Source organism: Populus alba, chromosome 6 (genome assembly GCF_005239225.2).
Source record: "Populus alba chromosome 6, ASM523922v2, whole genome shotgun sequence".
NCBI classification, from domain to species: domain Eukaryota; kingdom Viridiplantae; phylum Streptophyta; class Magnoliopsida; order Malpighiales; family Salicaceae; genus Populus; species Populus alba.
Window position 1 is genome coordinate 24,066,400 of NC_133289.1, and position 18,171 is coordinate 24,084,570.

The 18,171-nt window shown below is 36.1% G+C and overlaps 2 protein-coding genes and 2 pseudogenes across 9 annotated transcripts in view; all 4 read right to left on the reverse strand.

Annotated features, from left to right (window-relative positions):
- Positions 1–718: 718 nt before the first annotated feature.
- Positions 719–5,379, reverse strand: LOC140955710 (probable cyclic nucleotide-gated ion channel 14; annotated as a pseudogene).
- LOC118042134 (putative disease resistance protein RGA4) overlaps positions 3,613–18,171 on the reverse strand; it is a 94,164-nt gene continuing 79,605 nt past the window's right edge. Inside the window, exons 2-7 of one of the 8 annotated variants that reach the window (XM_073409770.1) lie at positions 14,683–18,003; positions 13,360–13,995; positions 4,733–5,260; positions 4,441–4,527; positions 4,134–4,290; positions 3,613–4,041 (exon numbers count right to left, since the gene is read on the reverse strand). In XM_073409770.1, the coding sequence (XP_073265871.1) occupies positions 14,728–17,958 (3,231 nt within the window). In that variant the 5' untranslated portion in view covers positions 17,959–18,003 and the 3' untranslated portion in view covers positions 3,613–4,041; positions 4,134–4,290; positions 4,441–4,527; ... (1 more) ...; positions 13,360–13,995; positions 14,683–14,727. Of the gene's footprint in view, positions 4,042–4,133; positions 4,553–4,732; positions 5,261–13,268; positions 13,996–14,682; positions 18,004–18,171 lie in introns of all 8 variants that reach the window. The other 7 variants (XM_073409768.1, XM_073409769.1, XM_073409766.1 and 4 more) reach the window with 7 other exon arrangements.
- LOC140954142 (uncharacterized) lies at positions 5,362–8,196 on the reverse strand. Its single transcript, XM_073409771.1, has 2 exons — positions 6,244–8,196; positions 5,362–5,521 (listed from the first exon to the last, which is right to left on the reverse strand). Exons 1-2 carry the CDS (start codon positions 8,021–8,023, stop codon positions 5,496–5,498), a joined length of 1,806 nt encoding a protein of 601 aa, XP_073265872.1. The 5' UTR covers positions 8,024–8,196; the 3' UTR covers positions 5,362–5,495.
- Positions 9,497–18,171, reverse strand: part of LOC118042133 (probable cyclic nucleotide-gated ion channel 14) — a 93,670-nt pseudogene continuing 84,995 nt past the window's right edge.

Consider the following 18,171-nt stretch of genomic DNA (forward strand, 5'->3'; position numbering starts at 1 on the left):
AATAAATAATTTTATTTAGATTTGTAAAGTGTTTTATAAGTGTTTTTATATTTAAAATAATTAAAAATATATTTTTGATATTTATTTATAATTTTCATACCACACATAAAAATTATTTCAAATAGTAAAATATCATACTTAGTATATACAAACATTAAAATTATTTTAAAATACAAAAAAAATACATAATTTAAATATATTTTAAAAAATACTTTCAAACATAATGTAAGCGGAATGTTAGCATCTAATAATAATTATTTTTGAAAGTATTTTTGTATGCAAAAATATATTTAAATAATATTATTTTATTTTGAAAATTTTATTTTTAATATTAACATATTAAAATAAATTAAAAAAATATTATTATTAGAAGGTATTGCTAAAACTCATAGTTTTCAAACCCGATCCGGTCCGGTGGGTCGATCCCGGACCCGACTGATCTAGGGCTGGAACCAGGCTTGATTGAAAAAAAATAGAGGAAAGAAAAACCCGGTGTGACCCGGCCAAAAACCCTGTTGCAACCCGTTGACTTTTATTTTTTTACTAAAACGACGTTGTTTTGATTTGAAAAAAAATTGATCCGGAAAACTTGGCGACCCGGTCAAAACCCGGAACCCGAACCTTGGATTGAGCCGGGTGTGAAAACTACGCAGAAACTGGTCTGGTTGCTCATCAACAGAAACTGAGAAGGACTCTGACATGCTCAGGCTCTTTGCCATCATCCTCTTCTTGTGTCGACGCCAAGCAGCCTGAATAAAGCAGGCAGCCCAGGTTCTCCAATGGTAAGAGTAGAAACGGAAGGTATGCTGTAGTTTCTTGCTATGGAGACTTCTAAACTGATTGGCAACGAACTTGAGGTCTTCTGCTCATCAACAGAAACTGAGAAGGACTCTGACATGCTCAGGCTCTTTGCCATCATCCTCTTCTTGTGTCGACGCCAAGCAGCCTGAATAAAGCAGGCAGCCCAGGTTCTCCAATGGTAAGAGTAGAAACGGAAGGTATGCTGTAGTTTCTTGATATGGAGACGTCTAAACTGATTGGCAACGAACTTGAGGTCTTCTGCTCGCAATGCAAATGCTTCCACTTCTTCTAGTGCTCTCACTGTCCTTGTGGAAGAAGGTAAGTTGAGAGTAGATTTTGGAAGCAATGCCCAGGCAAGCAGCTCTTCACCGCAAAAGTCACCAGGTCTCGAAGTAATTGAATTGAAGAAACCTGTTTCGCCCTCCATTTGTAGTTGAGCTCTCTAGCTTTCCCCTGATAATAAAAAGCATCTCCGTAACCGGATCACCTTCTCCAACTATATATAGTTTCCTTGAGTACTCAAACAGGACACTAGGCGCCCACAAATGGCATCAAGTAGCTGATCATCAATCTGCGAGAAAAAAGGAAACTGCAAATAGGAAAAACATTAGCTAGAGTTGCATGACAGAAGAAGATAGATTTTAAAATGCTTGATCGTGAATGATTTACTCGTCTAACAAGGTCCAGGCATAGGTGACGCTGGATGTCTCGACAAAGATCTGTAGGTATGAACGAAAGATTGATTCGTCATCAACCCCTCTAGTTGCAAGCCACTTGTATTGAACAAATCTTCTGACAAGTTCTCGCAAACTTTAGGGGGGTTGAAGATGTCTCATCCACTCTTTTGTTTCTCGTCGCTTGAGCCTCCACTCCCCAAGCCTCATAGTGATAGACTGCAAGTATGTCTATTCAAGAGAGAGCATGTTAAACACTACAGAGTTCTAGAATTCAGAAGAAATTTATCATAGAAACTGTAACGGAACGAAATCTTATAAAGCAATTTTATATTTCAAATGATTACATTATTGTAAAATACACTGAATTTTTTTTTTTGAAAAAAAAAAAATCAGCATATTTTCCCTACACAAAAAGAGAGTACACCACGATTATGATCACCCTTAGAGTAAAACTCATGTCGTTCTTTGGGTTATGCTGGAGGGATTCATCAATCTTTGGGTAATGGCACTTTAGGAAATCCCACAATAGAGAATGAACTTCATAGGAAAAGCTCTATTCAATGCCATTCTCCTGCTGTATGTTTTATGGATAAGGTGTCTATAAACCTCTCATAGCAGGAGTTTAAGTTTAAATCAAACGGAGACTAATGGTCCAGGATTGCCACACTAAAATCTTATTAATAAATTCAAGATTTAACTTAGATCTTTGTGTGTTGCAGAACACCAAATATGTAAGGTTGTAACACCTGTAAGCTTAGGGTTTAACTCAGATTTTTGTGTTGCAGAACGTCAAATATCTTCATCTTCTTCAACGAGGCTGGTTTCACCTTTTGGTTATCGTGGTAAAAAAGTACTCTTCATGTGCCCACTTTAAATATACTTTACCCCGCTTAACATTTCCTCTATAGAAGCATGGGAGCTGGGAGTATAGAGGAGAATTGTGGCTGGTGGCGAGGAGTAGTTCAAGCACTGTCCTTACAATGAACTTGAAGCTCGATGCTGCTCCTCCCGATGAATTAGTTTTGATTGCTAAAAATCAAATGAAGAGGACAATAATAAGGAGAACATAGAGACAACGTCAGCTTGATAGAGAGGTTGTCCTGCAGAATGTCTCAACTTGCCAGGAAGATTCATCCACTTCATTCCCAAATGTAAGGCTGCTGTCTGCATCTTACATGAGCTCTCTATCCTTTCGTCTGTCTCATGAAATCAATACAGGGAGAGGTTGCGGTCTGTTTCTTCTCGTGAACATATATTCCTCTACCCAAAATACAAGAGGGACGATAAAGACAGGGAGAGGGTGTGAGTTAATCAAAGGATTTTCTGTCTGTTTTCATCGCCTCTTTTGCAGCGCAATTCAAGCGGAGAGTTTATTTTTAGCCTTGTTTGATGACAACTACAAAGTCCAATGAAGCTCAGTTCATTGATAACGTCGACTTCTGTTTTCATCTTCATCATCCTGGAAATTAGAGTTTTGCTCCTCCCTTGTGCAGCGGTGCCATGGTGGTATAATATGACCAGACAGATGAAGGATTCGAACGCCCACATTGTTCAATGGCTGTCGTTTAAAAGTGGTATAGCTAAATTATTGTATCCCATTGATCTATCCGCAATAAATTTAGCAAAAAGTTTGAGTTCATCCATAAAAATAGATAATAAATCAAACTTGTCTTGGAGGATATAAACAAAAAAAAATCTACAATCAAATTTCACCTTGTATCATTTATTTTATTTTATTTTTTTAAGAATAAAATAAATAACATAAAAAATAAATAAAACTTAGTATTCTTCAAGATATAAAATTTTCCCCAATAAAAACACTTCAAACTTCAAGCAAAGAAGTTCTCTCAAAAACTTTCAATCCTCTTTCACCTACACTTAAATATATAAAAAACAAAATTCTATTGGATCAAGTCTATTTGTCCTATAAAAATTCTTCGACAACATTTGAAAGATAAATCAAATGTTCTTTTTCAAAAGCATCAAATCATCAAATCTTACTTTCAATATATACTCAAATTCACGCATTTCTTGTAAAACATAAATCTTGGTTTAACTTCACAAATAAATCAAGTCACCACATATCAAATCCAAAAAAAAATTAAGAGAATTGTTTATTCTTTTTATAAGAATATTTTAAATAAAAATTATACTCCATCATATATTTTAATAAAATTCAAATATTTGTACATACATCCTTATCTAATTTTGGATGCTCGAAATTGTGTCTCATTTGTGGTGAATTTCAATGAAGTCATACCTCAAGTTCTGCAAGCCCCACCATAAACAATATAAGTACTTTATCAAGAAACTCAGAGGAAATTACTTTCTGCTGCAATGCATTTGCGAATATGCCATAATCGAAAAAGGAAGTGTCATCCGGATTACATCTGGCAAACAAAACAGTAGTGTTTTCCCAGGACTTGCGATCAGGAAATTCCAAAGTATCGCAATCCAAGTAACAGGGGTTGCATGGTATCGGGCTCAATTCATGTTTGCAAGCAGATTTCCAGCATGTTCAATGACGCTCGATCGACAACAAATACCATGATGCCCCCAGGACCTACAAGATCAGAGGCCTAATCAGTATAAAACAGCACTAAATGACCAACAGCAACAACAATAGCATTTTGAGAGAACAGCAAGTAGTATCACCTAAAACGACACGTATTTTCCCATCCAAGAAAGCATTGCTCACATGACTAGCCAGCATGTATAGCAGGAGATTATATGAAGCTCCAGCCATGCGGTCTTTGTGACTACTCCAGTGGCCTTAATGATCTCAGAACTTAATGGAAAAATCAAATATAATCTGGGAAAATGGAGCAGAACAGTCAGCACTGGGACATTGATGGTATGATCAGCATGCGAGCTTCTAATTACTGGTAAAACAAACCATATCAGTCTACCAAAACCATAATTGCATATTTTTAGTCACAAAGTTAAGACTCAAACTTGAGACCTTATCCCCCGCTTTGAGGAGGTGAATGCCACTGGGTGAAATGCGGATTTGTAACTTCAGCTCAACCTCAACAAGTGAAAGAAATTCCTGGAATTTTGAGGCAAAAGGGCAGCTGAAAATTGCAGTAGCAACTTCAACCTCATCAACTAAATGAAAATTTCAAGTTCGTTCTCATATTTTACAAGTAGCTGTGATTTCTATGCAAAAAATGAAAAAAAATGAAATCACAGGCTAAAATTCTACATTCGAATCAAATAAACAAAAGCAGAAACAAAGATAGGAATGTATGTACCTTAGGAAGAGGTAATGCTGCAACAACATCTATGAAGAAATCTGATCTCAAATATCTCCTTGCGATCAACTTAGGATCCATAACAAGTTCACCTCTCCCAAAAACTCTTGAACTAGGTGAGACATAAGCTGTCCTAAACTTTATTACAATATGATCTATGTAAAATATATCAGCAACTGTTCTAAAACATGTCACAGTAATTCCTAAATTCAAATCAGTATCCATACAAGATGACTTTTCCTTGTTGCTTGCTGATGAAAGGAAAAAAAAACAATGGATCAACAAAGAGTGCTGTCAAGCATAAGAAGAGGAAAATCCTGTTCCATTTCAAGATAACATCACTTCATGGATCATGAATGTTCTCTCTCCAAATGATTATTCGCTGTAAACACCTTAAACCTTCATAATTTAGGATCCTTGTTACTTGTGCTTCTGTCACTATTAATACCACCTCCTTCAGTTTTAAACAATGGAGCTGATGTTTTATGTACAGGCAATGTCTTGTCCAGGTTTTGTCTACCATTAAACCTGTAAATTTTGAGAACGCCATTTAACCAAATCATCCAAGAAAGTAAATGGGAATCATAAAGGAGAGGAAATACAGGCAAACAGACTAACCTTACCAGCTTCTCTTTCTTGAACTCCATGACATTAGGTAATCCTCTAACATACTATGCATCCGAGAAAGGGATACAAAAGAGGATTTTGTCTTCAAAAAGTTTCACTGAATTTTTCATTTCTGATTTGAAAGTAAATCTTTCTTTCAAGAAATGGACCTTGAGTTCCAAGCTGAATAAAATAAAAGGAGATTTTGCAGAAAGAGGAAAAGAGAGGCTTTAGGTGGTGAAAAGGCAAAGTGAGGTGTTCAATGTGGTTGACTTCCATTAAAAGCCCAACAGAAAACTAATAGTGAAAGAAAAAAATAAACACAGCTCAGATATTCATTTGCTTTCTTCTTTAATTTATTCTTTATAATGATTATTCTCTGTCAAAAAACCAAGATATAATTTATATTATTCTCTAACATACTCGGACCAGCTTTTATATAAAAGTTAATCTTTCTCCGATAAGATCTTAAACATTATCATTCCCATTCGAATTATTGTATTCATGAAAATTTTCATTTTCATATTATTTTGGATTGGAACCGTGAAGAATAACACAGAGAGTAAACCTGCAGGCTAAACATAAAAAAATTCAGGTACTTTTATATATGTTTTACAACACTAACTTGTAAGAAAGTGGACTTGAAGAGCATGCCAAAAATAAAAAAAAATTGAAAAAACAGTACATGTATACAAGAGACCAAGAATTTTTGTTAGCAGATCTCTCGGGCAAAAAATATTCTATTTTGTGTTTCTTTTTGATGTATAGTGTTTTTACTAGTGTCATTGTTCAGATGTTGACAAGATTGAACTAAAAATTTAACTTACATGTTGCGGAAAAATTACTTAATATTTGCTACAAGAATTTTCAGCATGGAGAAATAAAAGTTTACATCACCTTTTTACCTTGGCAAACTTCACTTAAGCATGGTCTCACGTCTGCAACGAAACCTCTGTCTCTCATTTCTCCAACAAGTAGCAACGCCCTTGATTCATCCTTATGCTGGAGAAGTCCTCGAATAATAACATTATAAGAAATTTCATCTGGAGGGCAGCCATCCGCTTCCATATTTCGGAAAGCTTCCAATGCTTCATCGAACAATCCTTCTTTACAAAGTCCATTTATTATTGTAGTGTATAGCTGAACATGAGGCTGCAGCCCTTGGACAAAGAGTTCTGAAAACAATTTCCTTGCATCTTTATGATTCCCATATTTGCACATGGCATGAACCAGGATGGTATACATCACCAGATTAGGCTTCAAGTAAGTACTTTGCATTGCTCGAAACAGTCTGAATGCCTTACCAAGATACCCTTGTTTGCAAAAGCCATCAAGCAATATTGAGTAAGTAAATAAATCCGGGAGGTTGCCATTAGTGCACATATTCCTGAAAAGATCTTGTGCTTCCCTAAGCTTGCCTAATTGGCAAAAGCCATGAATAAGAGTGTTGTAACTAACATTGTTCGGAGTTAAGCCTTGAAGAATCATTTCATTAAAAAGCTGCATGGCCTCGTCTATCCTTCTGGCCTTACAATATCCATTAATTAAGATGTTATAACTAAAAATATTAGGTTTACAACCCTTGGTTATCATGACATGAAACAGCTTTCTAGCTTCAACAACATCCGTCCACAAGGAATATCCATACATCAACGAACTGTAAGTAACAACGTTAGGCTCCACACCCATTTCAGTCATTGTTTTTAAAACACCTAGAGCCTCTGAAACCTTGCCTTCTTTACAAAAAGTATCAACTAGCACGTTGAAGGTGACAATATCTGGCATGATATTCAAACTCGTCATTTCATTTAGCAATGCCGAAGCCTCCTTCCATCGGCTGAATTTACATAAGCCCTGGATCAAAGAGGTGTAAGTGAAAATATCTGGGTAAATGCCTTTAGCCTTCATATAAGAGAAGATATCTAAAGCCTCATTCACCAGCCTATCTCTGCAAAGACTGTCAATGAGTGTACTGTATGTCACCATGTTCGGCTGGCAGCCTGCCTCTTCCATTTTCTTAAGCAATCCAGCAGCCTCAGCAGTTTCCCCAGTCTTACATAAGCCATTGATAATCGTATTATAAGTGTAGACATCAGGTTGACACCCTCTTGCCACCATGTCATCAAATAATTCCACGGCTTGGGCAAATTCACCCACTTTACAGAGCCCATTGATTAAGGTGGTAAATGTGACAATAGTGGGTTGAAGACCAAGTTTAATGACTTTGGCCAAGACAGAGAACCCAAGATCAACACGTTGCAACTGGCAGAAGCAATTCATAAAGATACTAAGCGTATAAGTATTAGGAGAGAGCCCAACTAATTCCATTTGTTTGGAAAGAGAAATCACAACATCGTAATACTGTCCCATTTTGACAATTGCAGACAATAATTTGGCGAATTGGATAATACAAGGCAGGGGTTTCCTATGAAGCATGTGATTGAAAGAAGCAAGGGCATCATCAATGTTTCTAAAAGAAGAAGAAGCGTCATTTTTGTGTTGATATCTACTGCTACAGCTACTGCTAGAAGAAGAAATGGAGTTGGAGTGGTTGATAGACAACATTGATGAAGTGGTTGGAGATAGAAGAATCATACCAATCATTTTCATTTGGCATCGCTGAAAATGGGACCCAATGAAAAAGGCTTCTGAACCTCCTCGTCTCACTGCCGCCGCCGCCATCATCGTCGACCTTCCTAGGTGTTTTTCCTTCTCCCTGTGGTCTGGTTTTTTATTGACCCAAATGACAGAGACACTTTGTAACAAATCCAGAAGATTGAAGAAAGGGATTTGTGGAAGCAGAACCCTCTCTCTCTCTCTCTCTGACAAGGAATGCAGAAGTTTGGGGAAGTAAATTAGTTGGGAATGAACGGATTAGAAAGCAAATCATACACATTCAAAAAAAAAAAAATTCAACCCGTATGAAATAAAAAAAATAATAATCAGAATTAATCCAGTTTAATGCGGTTAAACTAGCTATTTGACTTAGATAAATTTATAAAAACTAAATTTAAAAAATAAGCATGATTTTTTAATAAATATAATATTTTGAAGTGGAGAAAAAAAAATAAAAAAATAGAAAACATAATTCCTAAAATTAAAAAAAAAAACTAAAAAAAAATATTAAATTGCTATAAAGTGAAATTGAAAAAAAAAAAACAAATCAACTAGAAAAACTAACAAAAAAAAAATCTTGTCACCATATATTAACTTGTTAAACTTAGTTTCTAAATCATGAAATCAGTTAAAATTCATAAAAAATAAATAAAAAAAATATTATAAATTTTACTTTCAATAAATCTAATATTAAAATGTAAAAATTAAAAAAATTAAATTCATGATATTGATATATGACTCAATTAAAAAAATTAAAAAAATTGTAAATAATTGAAATATGAAATTAAATAAGGGTTTTAAAAAAAACTCATGAAACACCATTCAGATAAATATTATTTTGAGTATGGTTACAGTGATTCAGCTGCATCATTTAAATATTTTTTTGTTAATTTTAATATAAATAATATGACAATTCTTAAATTATTAATTAATAATAAATATACAAAATTAAATATTTATAGAAAATTAAAAATATTAATGATTTCACTATACATAACATTTTCCATCTCAGTGCTTATATGTTTTATTTTGCTTGGAAACTTTATTGAATGGTGAAAAAGAAGAAAAGAAAACGAAAAAAAAGAAAGTGATTCATCAAACTTTTTTTTAATTAAAAAATCATCGATTTAACCACGAGGCAAGCATTATAGGTTGAAATAATTCACCTTCTTTTATCCTTTTAATTGTTTTCTAATTTAATCAGTAATTTTTTTTTAATTCATCTTTTAATACTTTATAATTTATTTTTATTTATTTTATGTATAATTATTATGATATAAAAACAATTCAACATTAAAATGATTTTTAAATTTAATCAAAATATAGTTTGATTTTTAAAAAATTCAAAATAAATTTTTATTAATAATAAAATAATAAATGAACTCAGGCTTTACGAATTATTTCATCATTCATAGAACCTAGATCATGAACTTTTCATTGTGTTTATTCTTTGTAAAACAAAAAATTACTTTTTATTTAGTAATATAATAACAAAAATCAACATTTGTTTTTGAAAAATTATATTTGAGTAGACATGACATGTATTTGTTTAAAAATATATTTGGAACAATTTAATGTTTTTTCCAAATTTGATTCAGCATATTAAAATTATCTTAAAATATAAAAAAAGACTAATTTAATAATATTACAATTTAAAGCGCTTTACGAAATACAGCCTCACTAGTCGCAACTGCATCAAGGCCATTCATCCTCTTGAATAAGATTATCTTGCTGAAATTTATCACGGAGCTCAGAGCCATTTCAGCAAGAAAATCCAAGGCAATAATGTGTTAATCTCACCTGATTGACTGTGACAAAACTCTAATCAAGACTGCCTACATGTGATAAATCACAAGCAACCCGCACCTCTTACATCCACTTGGCTTCCAGCAACCTAAAAAGTGATGGAGTCATCCATGGGTGCTTATAGCACTAGTAATGGCGTGGAGGATTTTAATTAATATCCCTTCAGGATTGGATCGTTTGCCTTCCATATTAGCTTTCTCCCATTGGTAGTTGGCTGTTGGGTGAGAACAGGGGTCGAGCTAGTCATCATCTGGTTCTGTAGAGAAGTCTGGCTCTTCAGGTTTTTGCAACTTGAGCATTTCAACGTTCTTGACTTTCTGTGCCCCTCTCCTTGTGTTCGCAGCAAATCTTGAAGCTGATTTGCTTGAGAATTTGAAGGTGCTGTTTTGTAACACACCAAGGTGCTGTTTTGCTTGAGAATTTGAAGGTGCAAAACTTGGTTCATCCTCCTCTAGTGTTGTTTCATCACAAACTGTTTGCTCATCAACAGAAACTGAGAAGGACTCTGACATGCTCAGGCTCTTTGCCATCACCCTCTTCTTGTGTTGACGCCAAGCAGCCTGAATAAAGCAGGCAGCCCATGTTCTCCAATGGTAAGAGTAGAAACGGAAGGTATGCTGTAGTTTCTTGCTATGGAGACGTCTAAACTGATTGGCAACGAACTTCCACTTCTTCTAGTGCTCTCACTGTCCTTGTGGAAGAAGGTAAGTTGAGAGTAGATTTTGGAAGCAATGCCCAGGCAAGCAGCTCTTCACCGCAAAAGTCACCAGGTCTCGAAGTAATTGAATTGAAGAAACCAGTTTGCCCTCCATTTGGAGTTGAGCTCCCCAGCTTTCCCCTGATAATAAAAAGCATCTCCGTAACCGGATCACCTTCTCGAACTATGTAGTTTCCTTGAGTACTCAAACAGGACACTAAGTGCTCACATATGGCATCCAGTAGCTGATCATCCATCTGCGAGAAAAAAGGAACCTGCAAATAGGAAAAACATTAGCTAAAGCTGCATGAGATTTTAAAATGCCTGAAAGTAACACTAGGGAGTCCCTTACTGGTCTAACAAGGTCCAAGCATAGGTGACGCTGGATGTCTCGACGAAGATTCGTAGGTAATGCACGCAGAATTGATTCTTCATCAACCCCTCTCGTTGCAAGCCACTTGTATTGAACAAATCTTCTGACACGTTCTCGCAAACTTTGGGGCAGTTGACGATGTCTCATCCACTCTTCTGTGTTTCCTCGCTTGAGCCTCCACTCCTCAAGCCTCACAGTGATAGATTGCAAGTAGGTCTATTCAAGAGAGAGTATGTTGAATACTGCAGAGTTTTGTATCTCAGAAGAAAATTATCATGAAAACTATAAGGGAAATACTCTCTTGAGAATGAGAACATTTCCAAGTTTTTTCCAAGAAAACAGACTTCAATATTTTTGTTGCAGGGGAAGGTTTCAATTGCAACAGATGCCAAAAACAGCCTAAGGTTATGTCATGTGTCCACATTAGTCATTACCTGCACAATCCCAATCAAATGGGCAAATAAAACCAGGCCCAAGATGGCAATGAGTATGGCAAATGCAGTTTCCCCAATGAATGTGCTTGTAGACAAAGACTGGCCATAGGAACTGAAAAATACAGCAAGCAGAAAAGATATGTTAGAAGTTCCTATAAAAACCTCTTTGAGTTATGGAGACAATTAGATGGGATCTATGTATCTGCGGATAATAATATCACAGCAACTGCATACAGAAAAAAGAAAATTCTCTGCTTCAACACCATGCATCGATTCAAACAGCTAATGAAACTGAAAATGCAATCAGATGCTATCATTATCTTGAATGAAAATTTATGGTGAATTTCAATGTAGTCATACCTCAAGTTCTGTAAGCCCCACCATAAACAATATAATTACTTTTCAAGAAACTCAGAGGAAAGTACTTTCTGCTGCAATGCATTTGCGAATATGCCATAATCGAAAAAAGGAAGTGTCGTCTGGATTACATCTGGCAAACAAAACAGTAGTGTTTTCCCAGGACTTGCGATCAGGAAATTCAAAAGCATCGCAATTCAAGTAACGGGGGTTGCATGTTATAGGGCTTAATTCATGTTTGCAAGCAGATTTCCAGCATGTTGCATGAAGCTCGATTGACAACAAATACGATGATGCCCCCAACACCTACAAGATCAGAGGCCTAATCAGTGTAAAGCCGCACTAAATGACCGACACAACAGCAATGGCAAGCATTTTGTGAGAGCAGCAAGTAGTATAGCCTATAAAGGCAAGTATTTTCTGATTCAAGGAGGCATTACATTACGTACATGACTAGCCAGCATGTATAGCAGGAGATTATACGCAGCCCCCGCCCAGGCAGTCTTTGTAACTACTCCAGTGGCTTCAATGATCTCAGAACTTAATGGAAAAATCAAATACAATCTGGGAATATATTGGAGCAGAACAATCAGTACTAGGGCATTATTGGTATGATCAGCACGCGAACTTCTAATTGTTGGTATAATAAACCATATCACAATCTGCCAAAGGGAACAATTTGATGTCATTTCTTCTTTAGCTTCAAAGGACAGATTGCAATAACAAAAAGGCACTAAAAATCAAAGAAATAAGAAAATTTTCATTTGCAAGTAATGGGTGCTTAAAATATCAAATACAGTGCCATATGTGTCATATTTCAATCCAAAAGAGCAGGCACAATCGCATATTCTTAGTCACAAAGTTAAGACTCAAACTCGAGACCTCTCCCCCTCTTTGCAGAGGTGAACGCCACCGGGCGAAACGCGGATTTGTAACTTCAGCTCAACCTCAAAAAGTGAAAGAAATTCCTGGAATTTTGAGGCCAAAGGGAAGATGAAAATTGCAGTAGCAACTTCAACCTCATCAACTAAATGAAAATTTCAAGTTCGTTCTCATTTTTTACAAGTAGCTGTGATTTCTATGCAAAAAAGAAAAAAAAAAAATGAAATCACAGGTTAAAATTCTACATTCAAATCAAATAAACAAAAGCAGAAACGAAGATAGGAATGTATGTACCTGAGGAAGAGGTAATGCTGCAACAAGATCTATGAAGAAATCCGATCTCAAATATCTCCTCGCGATCAACTTAGGATCCATAACAAGTTCACCTCTCCCAAAAACTCTTGAACTAGGTGAGACATAAGCTGTCCTAAGCTTTATTACAATATGAACTACGTAAAATACATCAGCAAGTGTTCTAAAACATGTCACAGTAATTCCTAAATTCAAATCAGTATCCATACAAGATGACTTTTCCTTGTTGGTTACTGATGGAAGGTAAAAAAACAATGGATGAACAAAGAGTGCTTTCAAGCATGAGAAGAGGAAAATCCTGTTCCAATTCAAGATAACATCACTTCCTGGATCAAGAATTCTCTCTCTCCAATATGGCTCATGATGATTCTCTGGAAATACCTTAAACCTTCCAAATCTAGGAACCTTGTTACTTGTGTTTCTGTCTTCTCCAGGTTTTGTCCACCATTAAACCTGTAAATTTTGAGAACACCCTTTAAACAAATCATCAAAAAAAGGCAAATGGGAATCATAAAAGAGAGAAAATACAAGCAAAGAGACTAACCTTACTAGCTTCTCTTTCTTGAACTCCATGACTGTAAGTAATCCTATAACATACTCTACGCATCCAAGAAAGGGATACAAAAGAGGATTCTGCCTTCAAAAAATTTCACTGAATTTTCCGTTTCTTACTTGAAAGTAAATCTTTTTTTCAAGAAATGGACCTTGAAGTCCAAGCTGGATAAAATGAAAGGAGATTTTGCAGAAAGAGGAAAAGAGAGGCTTAGGTGGTGAAAAGGCAAAGTGAGGTGTTTGATGCGGTTGACTTCTATTAAAAGCCAAACAGAATAAAAGAAGAAAAACACAGCTCAGATGATCATATACTTTCTTCTTTTATTTATTCTTTGTAATCATTATTCTCTGTCAAGGTTAGTGGGTCAAGTTTTAATAAACAATTTATATTATTTTTAAACTAATTTTTGTATTTAAATTATTTCAAGATAGACGTATGAAACATAACTCCAGACAACTTATTGATATTTCAAGATTTATCAAACGCTACGGATCAATAGCAAGCTACTGAAAGTTCCAGCTCTTGCAAAGAGCATCATATCTGGGATTTACGATAGCTTCCACCTCTGAACTCCATTGACATCACTTGCAATGTATATCGTACATTCATCTCTAGCTTGTTAATGGCCTGGAAAACACAATAAATGCAAAGTATCAATCAGAATATGGTATTACATGAAAACAATTTTAGTCTCTAGGTAGCTCCAATACCATCATTAATGTGCCTTCAGTTAGTTTTTGAGTTCAGTTTTTTTTTTTTTTTTAGAAAAAAGAAAGATTGTAGTATGGAAGCAAAATGGGCTTTTCATCAAACAAAATAAGCATAAGTGAAGAAATAAGAAAATTTGAAGATGGATTAGGGCAGAGAGGTTGGGTAATTTGTTTTTCCCAATTAAATGAAAAAAAGTTGCGAATATTCAAAGAAAACAATAATAATTGATCAAATGAGGGTTGTGGATGATAGAATAATCAGATAGAGAGAATATGATAAATTAAATTGAATTGAATTCAGGAAGGAAGGAAGGAAGAGGTAAAAACCTTTGTATTTAAATATAATATCCGTACAGTGAAAATGCTCTAACTGTCAAATATAAAAATATATATTTGTGGATAATAAACTAAATAGAGAGAGATAGAGAGGATATGGAGTAATAATAAAAGAAATTAAATAAAGGAAGGAAGGAAGGAAGAGGTTAAAAACCTTTTATATATGTATGTTCGTTGAAAATGCTCTAATACTCATTACAACGGAAAGAGTATGGAATAATAAAAATAAAAGAAAATAAATAAAGGAAGGAAAGGAGAGGTTAAATACCTTTCATACACGTGTAAGTGTTTGTATGTTCGTTGAAAATACTCCTTACAAGTCGGATCTCAATCCTTCACCCTTTACATAGCGACCCTCCTTTTGAATGTAATTCCTATTAATTACAATATCTGGAATGTGTTTAATGTTAGGAGGCCACTCCTCCTCGCTCTCCTTTCCCCATCCTCTTGTTCTTCCGCTCAGCTCTTCACCGCAGTAACTGATTCTTAAGAATTGCAAAGAGGGAAGGTAGGGTATCATCCCTTGAGATTCAGATTCAGATAGCGACTTCAATAGTCTGCAAAAAGAGACTTCTAATTTCTGAAGAGAATGCATCCCCTGATCAGGCAGTGGCAGAGACTTCAATGTTGGACATAAAGAGATCCATAGCTGTTGAAGAGAAGAGAGATTTTGCAGCCCTACTTCCGGAAGAGATTCCATGTCATCAATTGACGTCATACCTAGAATCTTTAATTTGGAGAGAGGACGGATAAATGAAGAAGAAGAGGAAGTAGAAGAGACTGGCGATGTCATCTTCATTGTCTGCTGTAATGGCATTGAACTAGTCTCGTACAAATAAAGATCTTCATCGAGAGTTGGAAACAACGGCATTGAAGTCAGATTTGGACAATCAGAAATGCGCAAGGAAGAAAGACGTGGAAAAGAGAGCATTATCAACCCTTCTTCTATTGTTGACTCATCATTCATCTCATCTCTACTCCATCTCTTCCACCATCCCTTCAGTCTAAAACAATCCTCGATATGAAGTCTCTTTAAGGATGGGAAAAACGTCGACCCTCCTATTCCTCCAACCCCCTCACTATCTATGTACTCCAAATCACCCAATACCGCAATAACTAATTCTTCAAGAGAAGGGATTCCATCTAACGGAGGGATATGCTTAAGTCTTCCACAGTCTTTTAGAACAATACTTGCAAGATTTGAGAGATTTGAAACCCAACTAGGAAACCTCATACCTCCATAGCCTTCAACTCTCAACTCTTGAAGACTCGAGTTTGGCTGGAGGCTTTGCAACATTTTATCATACAAATCAATATCTGAATTACTATCCAGGTCTGGGTCCCACCATACGGTCAACGACAAAATATATTTTTTATCGATCAATTTAGCTCCTTCAAATTCTGATACACAAGAACCACCCTCATATCCCTTGACTCTTATTTCTAGCCTCCCTCTCAATTCATTTAACATTCTCAACTCATCCACTCCACTTATTATCTCAGATTTAGGACTCTTTTTTTTTGCAACCACAAAACATGACAATGTCTGTAGACTAGTTAATTTTCCAATCCCACGAGGCATATACTCTAAATTTTCACATAAATCATCATCAAGAGTGCAACCAACATCAAGATGCCTCAGACTGATCAGCTTACTAATATCCCTAGGTAGTTCCTTAAGGTTACTACAACCATTGAGCTTGAGCACTTGCAAATTTACCAGACTGGTGACAGAATTAGAAAGCGCCTCCATCTCATTATTTGAAAGATCAAGATATTTAAGGTGCTTGATCTTTTCAATGAGAGGTGACACTTCATTCATTCCAAAATCACTCAAAACAAGCACACGTAAACGCCTAAAGTCCCGACAAATTGACACCCCTGACCCCTCATCCCATTTTCCACCTGGCAATAATACAAGTGTTCTTAGACGTTGTGCACTAGGCAAAGACAAATCTAATTCCGTGTCAAATGACACGTGCCGAGTCAATTCACTAATCCTATTTCCTCGACGCTCCACTTTGATACTCTGAAAACCAGCGACATGGGTTGCAAGATCATGCATAAAATCATGCATTTTGCAACTTTTTATATTCCCAAATCTATCCTTTTCCACTTCATGGAAGAATGACCTCCACAGTAAATTCTCAAAGCAACTAAGACCATCAATTTCAAGACTCCCACCACCTGAATTTGAAGAGCTAATGAACCCTTGTGCCATCCAAAGTTGAATCAATGACTTCACATCAATGCTATGACCTTTTGGGAATAAGCTACAGTATGCAAAGCAATGCTTCATAAATGATGGAAGAGGATCGTAGCTTAACTTAAGGGTATCTATGATGTTATCATCTTTGACCCTATTTGGAAGTTCTTGTTGGATAAAGGACAACCACTGGGCTCTATCTTTCATAGACATTAACCTCGCAATTGCCTTTATGACCAAAGGAACTCCACAACACCTCTCTACAATCTCTTGTCTAATTCTCTCATCTACATGACCCGACTCCTGGCCTTGAGGAAATGCCTTGCTTCTAAAAAGATCCCATGACTCATCTACTGACAGACCTTCTAAAACATGTGGTGGTTCTACTGTGCTTGTGAATTTTGCAATTAAATGAGAACGTGTAGTTACAACTATCTTGCTTCCTACTGCATCACGTGGTAACAACTCCTTCAACCTATCCCATTTTTCACCATCATCCTTACCATCCTCACCATCCCACACATCATCTAATACAAGAAGATACTTCTTTTTCTCTATTTTCTCTTCAAGCTTTTTTTTCAGACTCTCTAACTGATCATCAGAATCACTACCTACAGCCCCTTTGATAATCTTTCTAACATCTAAGCTGCCTGAGACACTTACCCAGAGTTTCACACCAAAGTGCACCTGAACTTGCTCATCATTGTAAACATGTTGAGCTAGTGTGGTCTTCCCCAACCCTCCTATTCCAACTACAGAGATGACAGAAACATTATGTTCATAGTTGGAATTCATCAGAAAAGTTTTAACCACCACTTTGTCACCTACTCTCCCAACTATCACTTCAGGTTCAGAGGAGGTTGTTTCCCCCCTGACAGTAGTCAATGAAGCTCCCTCCTCTTGACGAGCCACAAAATTGAATCTTTTACTGTCAGTTTCAATGTCATCTAGTGTCTCTCTAAGTGCTTTAACTCTATGACCCATCCGTAAACCATACACAAATTGGTTTGATCTTGAGAGAAAAAGGCGTACCTCCCTCGATACTCTTTTCCCGGGCATCAATTGTTTCCGCAGAACTTGTGTTGAGAAATCGTCCAGCAAATCCTCTGCATCATATACAGCTTCCCGCAGCTTCTTGAGCCAGACTTCGATTTGATGGTTCTGTTTTTGTGCCTGCTCCTCAGCGTCTTGAATCACAGCCTTAATACTGGTAACTGTGTCATTGAGCTTCCGCAATTGATCTTTGAGCCCCCACCACAGTGCAACCTCCTGAGCAGTTAGGGAACCTAATGTCTTTATTATTTTCTCCGCAATATTGAAGAGCACACCTTCAGCCATTTTTTCTTTGCAGGTTCAAAAGGTAGTGGGTAGAAGACAAACCTCCTGAGAAGTTTGGAATGGTGATCGTTTCGTATGCTAAAAGGGTTTTATATAGTGAAGTAGATTCTGACGTTAACCAAACAGTACTCAAAGCAGCGTGTGGATGCTGTCTAAGCTACCAATAAATATCCCTTAATCCTTAGGTTTTGAGCTAAATTATAACTTAAGTCT